Source organism: Tupaia chinensis, unplaced genomic scaffold (assembly GCF_000334495.1).
Source record: "Tupaia chinensis unplaced genomic scaffold, TupChi_1.0 Scaffold000511_1, whole genome shotgun sequence".
NCBI lineage: Eukaryota > Metazoa > Chordata > Mammalia > Scandentia > Tupaiidae > Tupaia > Tupaia belangeri.
The window spans coordinates 2217480-2225400 of record NW_006160024.1 but is presented as its reverse complement, the minus strand read 5'-3'; the positions used below and the strand labels follow the sequence as shown (position 1 = coordinate 2225400).

At 36.9% G+C, this 7921-nt stretch overlaps 1 protein-coding gene across 1 annotated transcript in view; it reads right to left on the bottom strand.

The window, feature by feature from the left end:
- Positions 1–2806: 2806 nt before the first annotated feature.
- ZC3H6 (zinc finger CCCH-type containing 6) overlaps positions 2807–7921 on the bottom strand; it is a 79630-nt gene continuing 74515 nt past the window's right edge. Inside the window, exon 12 of the mRNA XM_006156677.3 lies at positions 2807–4971. Within this exon, the coding sequence (XP_006156739.1) occupies positions 3377–4971 (1595 nt within the window). The 3' untranslated portion in view covers positions 2807–3376. The remainder of the gene's footprint in view (positions 4972–7921) is intronic.

The following is a 7921-nucleotide window of genomic DNA, read 5'->3' as shown; positions in this document are numbered from 1 at the left end:
GAATTTGAAATCACTCCAACACATGGTTTGTTTTCAAGATTCAGAATGAAATTTGAACCCAGATATGGAAGTGTGGTTGTTCAACCTCAATTATAATCTTCTGGGTATCCCAATTCAATATCCTATACTTCAAAGTGAAGAAATACAAAATTTCTGCCACAAACCAGTATAGTTAACTTAAATCTCAACTGATGAGCCTACTCAGAACTGAGCCTACTCAGTTCTTTTAAGACACAAGTTATTTCTTTTTAACTGTGTGGCTTCTAAGAATAGGGACACAGCATACATTTCAGCATAATAGTGTAAATCCAATTTCCTGGCCTCTAAAAGCACAAATTCACCTTAAAGAAGAGCTCAGTCACTGGGGAAAATGGCTATTTATTAAATATGTTGTGAGAAAAATGGGAGAGAATATTAAAATAATGTATGTTGATAAGGCAGAATAGCCCCTAAATTACTATCTCAATAAAAAACTGACAAATAATCAACTTTTTAAAATTTTGCCAGAGGCATGTGCAGTTGCTAGAGAGAGACAGAGAGAATGTGAAAATGAACAAGCATTCCCTATGGGGCATGGTCCTGCCACATTCTCTTCTCCTCCATTTCTCCCTCTTGGGATTTTAGGCATGCAGGCATAAGATTCCAGCAAGTTTCTGCATCTAGGACTTGTACCACACAGTTTGCAATGTGGGATCCAGCCACTTTAACCACATTAATAAATATTTTTATACAAAACATATTACTGAATTCGAAACTATGTCCAAGTTTTCTTGTAAAATGGTATCTAGGACACTAGCTGATATAACAGTTACTCAAGAATACTGAATAAACAAACATATAATTTGTAGTAATGACTTTAAATCTTACCTTTTAATGAATCTGTTAACATCTCTTTAAGTGGTAAAAATGATCTATCAAGACTTTGGATTCTATTTTGATCTTTCACAAGCCAAATTATCTTTTTAAATGATATTTAAAAATGTAAAGAGCATTACATTTTATAATAACTATAAAATATACAAATAAAAGATTGCTAAAACTTCAATTAATAAAATTCAGTTATTTTATTGCCTTTATCCTTATAAAATATATTATACTTTAGAAAATAAAGGCAATTTTTTCCATTTTATTGACTTTTCAATTAATAATACAGTTTATTTGAATAGTAAATCAGAAAATACTTTTTATGGTGTCTTTGAACTGCATTTTCACCCAAAAATGTTATCCAGTGACAGTTTGGGCAGTAAGTATAACCAAAGTATAAACAGTAAGCATTTACATTCCAGTAAGTAAATGTCCTTCCACTTAGAACAAAATGAATTTATTAGGTAAGCTGAGTTCTTGCTCACTTAACTGCAACTCCATTTTAGGATGAAATTGAAACAAAACAAAACAAAACAAAAAAAAAAAGGTTGAAAATAAAAATAGAAAGGATATACATTATTATTAAACCATTTGCTACCTGAGTATTAAATCCCCACAGAAATATTCTGCTATATATTTTTAAAATCAGTTCTCAAGGTAGCTGTTTTAAACTAAGGATTGATTTCATTACTCACTTACATTATCTTTTAAAATCCTTCTTTGTTTTCAAGTTACTTATTGGATCTCTTACCAGCAAATACTGTCACATACCTCCAGTTCAAGATATCAATATCAGTGTAATACTTAATTTGTTTACAAATTATGTATGTATAAAACAAATTGAGTTGTCCTTTACAAATCCACAAGAACTAATGTAAGTTTTTTTTTTTCCATAAAATACAATTCTAATCAATTTTGGAGACTTTGAAACTGTGAAGACATTAAATACTTAAAACGCCAGGCAATTCCCTCAGTTACAGAACACCATTTGGGGGAGATCTGAAAGAGATTCTTTATTGGTAACCATATACAGTTGACTATACCTGCAATCTCTACGTTTTCTCGCTACTTAAGAAAAAAGTATATAGAACCTAGACATTTAAAACATTATCAATTTAATAACCACTACAGACTCACTGGATCTTTCAAAATTTTGTTAAAAACTGCCAAAGTCATGATGAACACAATTATTGCAGCTACATCATTTGGAAAAGTAACAAATTATGCTGCTAAAGACAAAAGTATCGAAGCACATAAACATCACAATGTAACACAGCAGTAACTCATAACTATTTAATTTGAAAAATTAAATTAAAAAAGTTATGTTAGAGAATTGGGGAATTTTTCACATTAGCAAAGCATTCTACTTATAAGCCTCCACCTTCTATGATACGGTATACAATAAAATACTTTTAAAAGATGTGACATTCAAATTCTTCATTTACACAAATATTGCCAATACTAATAAAAGTGATGCCCTTAAACATGAACTGTTCTAAGGGCATCACTAAAGTGGAAGAATTTGGAAGATTTACTGCTGAGAGAAGCAAGCCAGGCTATGAAGGAGAGACATTGTATGTCCCCACTTAATATATACTGAGTGTCTGCACTCTATGACTGAAACTGACTGACTAAAGGATGTACAAACACACGAGATGGGTGTGATTACCAGATGTGGTGTATGTGTGGAGGAGTGAGGCCTGGAGAAGGACATTTTGAGGAGGGTTGTGGAGATAGAGCATTGATGGGACGGGGAGGGTTATCTGTTGAAGATATTTTGAACAACCAGATTGGGGAGAAATGTTCACATATTGAAATGTTCACTTTATAAGTTAAATAATGTGATTAAATGTATAATAAATAAATTAGAAAAAAATAAAAAATAAAGAAACATTTACTTTACATATCAGAAAAAATACTTTGAAAAGATATGACATTCAAATTCTTCATTTACACAAATATTGCCAATACTAATAAAAGTGATGCCCTTAAACATGAACTGTTCTCCTAATTATGATTTTAAAATCTTTCTTTAGTTCATTTTACATATTACTTAGCAGTTAGCATTATATATCAATAAGTTCTGTGCTGACAAATAGAGGGTCCTAGTCAAAATACTGTTTCTCAAAAGTAATGTACATCATATTGCTTGAAACTAAACAACCATATAAAAGTGATAATCATTTATCTAAACATTGATTATGAAAGACAACTGGCATATCTTCAGGCAGAATGTTGAGTTCATGATGGTTTATTTACAATAAAAGTACTCTGAATGATGCTAACATGATATATAAGTTTCTATGTCAATTACTACAGTTTCTTCAAGTTATAAAAATATTATATAAAATACCACAGGCTTTAGAGGATAACTTCATGTGGTTCTGATACTAGCAGCTGAAAAGTGTTTATAATTTAAAAATAAATAAACTATAGAGGTAAACCAGTTACAAAACAGTAGAGGGGCTGCAATAGTCACATGAATGAAAAGAATCGCTTAACTACACAACAGCTAACAAAATGGTGAAGCAGTTGGATCAAAAGTTTTAAAAACCTCTTTCAGAGATTTGTCATCTGTTTCTCTACTGGGATCACCCTCTGGGGTTGGGCTCACCTGCCCTGGCTGTCTTGACTGCCTTGGGTCACTGTACTGGGGTCTAATCAAGCCTGTTAGTGCCTGAATAGGAAGACTGTGCACTGCCGGGACCTGAGCCTTCCCAGGACTCCTGAGAGTATCTGCCTGTGGGTCAGCTGGTCCTTCTACAGTGACTTCCACATTGGGAGTGGTTTTCTGTGACAGGATTGCTTCTCCAGGAGAAGGCTCATTTTTGTCACTACTTTTTAAACCACCACTTTTTTTCTGGTTCTCTGCATTTTCTCCTGAAGAAACTGTTGCTAACTCTGATGGAGATGAACCATGCTCCCTTGGGTCATACAAACTAATACCACTGAGCACTGAACTTGGAGTCCCCAGTGGAAGGCTAGCTGATGATGAGAGCTTAGGAGCGTATGGAGGCAGAGCCCCGGGACCAGCACTGCTGCTTACTGCCCCTGAGGGCTGTGATGAACCAGGGTTTGATCTGGCTATGTGAGAGGTACCCTTTGATGTATGTGATTCCTTCAAAACTACTTGATGAGATTCTGTATTAGACAGTCTGTGAAGTCTAGGATCAAAATTCTTTTGCAGCCTAGGGTCCCCTAATTTACCACTTGAACTATGTAAGTCTCCTAATTGTTCTAGGTAGCCTTCTCTGTTAGTTGTGTTAATTTTGGCTTTTGCTGCTAATTTTGGATCAACAGACACTGTGTTTTGATGAAGATCACTTTTTGTATTCCATAATCTACTGAGCCTCTGGTCAGCTATAAGAGGGGGCAGAGGTAAATTGATTGAAGATACTGGATCAGGTTTAGGTAAAGGTACTGGAAGTAAGTCTTCTGGAGCCCATACAATGTGTTTTGCAAAGTTGGGTTTGGTTAGGATGATGTCCATTTTAATGTGACTGAACTGTCTCAATTGTGACCTTGGATCCTGGAGCATTATACCAGGTGAAGAATCCAAAGGTATTATGAAAGCTTTTTCTCTCAGTTCTCTTTCTGTGTCTTCATCATCCTCATCTCCTCTTTTGTGTTTGACATTAGTGCCAGCATTTGTATGATGTAAATCAAACTTTGCTCCACCAACAGAAGAGCCCACGTGACCACTTCCATTCCCTCTTAATTTCCTGGGATCCCATGAGAGTCTAAGATCCAGTGGGGCAGATTCAGAAGGCTTTCTAATGTCTTGTCTTGGGACAGTCCTAAGCCTAGGGTCAACCACTTGGTTTCCTTTACTTTTTTCTTTAGCAAGTCTTGGATCAGTAGGAGTGCTGAGTTCTGTGGAAGGTTGTTGCTGATTCCTTAAAGTTTCAGTTTGTTTCTGTAATGTTTTCAGTATTGACCTTACACTGTTTCCTTCTTCCTCTTCACTACTGGAATACCAGTTAACTGTGTCATCTAAATGCAGACAAAAACTTATTGTAAAAAATAAAGCATTCATATTGGGCCTTAAGATTAAAAACCATTTCTGAAATAAGTATAGTCTAACTTTAAGAAAATGCATAACAGAAACACCCGGTTTTCAATATTGGAACAAGATAAGATGTAGGTAAAACAGTGATCAATCCAGTCACTAGGCAAAGGAAGCGGGGCAATACTGGAATATGTGTAACATCTTTCCAGTCAGAGAAAAGTCAAGACCTTTCATTCCAACCAGCCAAAGGGAAGGGTGTGAAGTACAACAGGGTTGGGGGAAGAAGAGAAAATACTCTTGGAAAGGTCTTATAAAATGTTTTGGTTCTCTTCAACTAAAGGAATCCATCAATTTCATAGCTCTGGATTACCAAGAAAACAGGGAACTAGAAAGAACAGAATGCTACTAATGGTTAAGGGATCAGTAGGAACTGAGCAAATGAGTGTTAAGTGGAGACTTTGCATTTACATGTTATATTTTTAGAGGTCTGACTTTCGTGAACATATTAGCTATTCAAGCATTAAATTAATAATTATCAAATAAAAGTACATCCTAAATTTATATACTTTATGAGAACACTTTGAGCCTTATTCCTAAAGCCCATTTAACCCTAGTGTGTTAGACAAAAAAAAGTTAATTTTATTGCCAGCGGACACATGTCCTCACCCAAGAAAGAGACGGAAGGAAGGAGGGAGGGAGGGAGAGGAAAAGAGGGATTTAAAAACTACCCCCTCCCATGGGGCATGGTAAGATGCCCCAATCCTTCCTCCTTTGTTCCTCCTTCCCATCAGGATTTTGGGCATATATGTGCACATGCTCAGCATGTTTTTCAAACCTCCAGAAACTTGAACCACAGTCAGTCATGCAGGATCTTACTCCTTTTTTTTTTTTTATAATTATTTAATTTTATTTATTCATTCTTTTTTTTTTTCATTTGACCAGAAAGCAAGAAAGAGAGAGAGAGAGAAAGGGAGAAAGCAAGCCACCAGGTCAGAGACTTGAACCGTGGGCGGCCATGTGGGAGTCCAGCGCCTTTATCCACCACACCACCTGCCAGCCCCCTGACTCCTTTTAACCACTGTGCTACTGAGCCAATCCTATTAGGCACAATTATGAGAAGCCTAACTACTCTTCTCTCTAGCACAGTAGAGGGATTACAAACTGATCTTTTAGGAGAGTACTTTGCCCTTCTCTCCATTAAAACATACATAGGTTGGCTCTCAATTGGCCACAAAGTTCAGTATTCCTCTCCCTCTTTGTCAAAACATAGAGTACAGATTGTGTGTGTGTATGTGTGTGTGTGTGTGTGTGTGTGTGTACGTGCGTAATTGCCAGATGCCAGAGGACACACACACTCACTAGAGAGAGATGGAGAGACGGAGAGAGAGAGAAAGAGAAAATACTCCCAATGAGGCATGTTCATACTGTAATCCCTTCTCCATTTCTCCATCCTTCCCTGATGAGGGAAGGATGCATGCACATGATTTCAGTGTTTTTGAGCCGCTGGGGCAGGCATGCAAACTGTATGGCTGATCATGTGGGATCTAGCTCCCATAAACATTAGGCCATGGGGTTTTCCTGATACATTTTAAGTAATCTTAAATCCTTTTTGGAATTTAAGTGAATATAGTAACAGGAGAGTAGAAGAGTAGAAATAGGCCAATGGACAACAGATATTAGACAAGAAATGACAGTTTTTTTATCAAAGGAGATAAAACTTATAAAAGCATCAAAATACATAAAACAAAACACAAACACAAAAAATCGTAGCTGTTCAAGATTATTTCTGTATACACAGCAAACAATCCTCATAGAACATGACCAATTATACAGTATCATAAGATTTTTACATCATCTAGAAGTTTCAATTGTCTTATTTATGAGAATATAAAAAATTTTACAGAGAAGATTACCATTAAAATAGCTGTTGTTTAAAATTAACTTACAGCACTTAAAGGAGTAAATTTAAACTGTACAAGAAATTCACTAATTAGGAATCCTTCATTTTCTTAGGATGTTAAATAAATGAAACATTACTGTTACCTTCTTTAAAAATGTAACATATAAGGGGAACCAGCAGTTAGCGTAATGGCTATGTCGCTGGACTCCCACGTAGTTGACCACGGTTCGTGTCCCGGACCCGGTGGCTTAAAACACGCCGGGCGCATGTGCGTGTGTGCCCAAGATCCCGAGAGGAGAATGGAGAAGGGATTGCGGCATGACCATCCCCCCTGGGGGGTGATTTCTCGCTTTCTGTCTCTATGTCTCTCTCTGTCTATCTGGCGAGCGCACGCGCCCTACAGTGAAAATCTCTCAAAAAAAAAAAATATGTAACATATAGAGGGAACAGGTCTTCTTGAAGACACACCTTCATGGCTCCTGCAAACTAGCCATTTTGGGGGACACCGAGAAATGAAGATTTCCCACTGATAATTCGGCCTCCAACACACAAAACTCGCGTGGAGAAGCAAAAGAAAGGGAACAGGCCTTCTTGAAGACACACCTTCATGGCTCCTGCAAACTAGCCATTTTGGGGGACACCGAGAAATGAAGATTTCCCACTGATAATTCGGCCTCCAACACACAAAACTCGCGTGGAGAAGCAAAAGAAAGGGAACAGGCCTTCTTGAAGACACACCTTCATGGCTCCTGCAAACTAGCCATTTTGGGGGACACCGAGAAATGAAGATTTCCCACTGATAATTCGGCCTCCAACACACAAAACTCGCGTGGAGAAGCAAAAGAAAGGGAACAGGCCTTCTTGAAGACACACCTTCATGGCTCCTGCAAACTAGCCATTTTGCACAGCATGCACTGCGTGGTTTTCTAATTTTGGGGTTTTATTGAAATTCTTTTAGTTTTATTAAAAAGTTTTTCTCTTCGTTTTTTCTTCTCTTTTTCCCTGTTCTTTGATTTTTTTTTTTTCTGTTGTTGCTGTTGTTTTTCTGTTTCCTTTTCTGCATGCTCCTCAATGCTCAGATTGAACTTCCAAGTTTGGGAAGAAACCGACCATCAACCAGATGACTAGAAATTGCTGCAGGACCACAA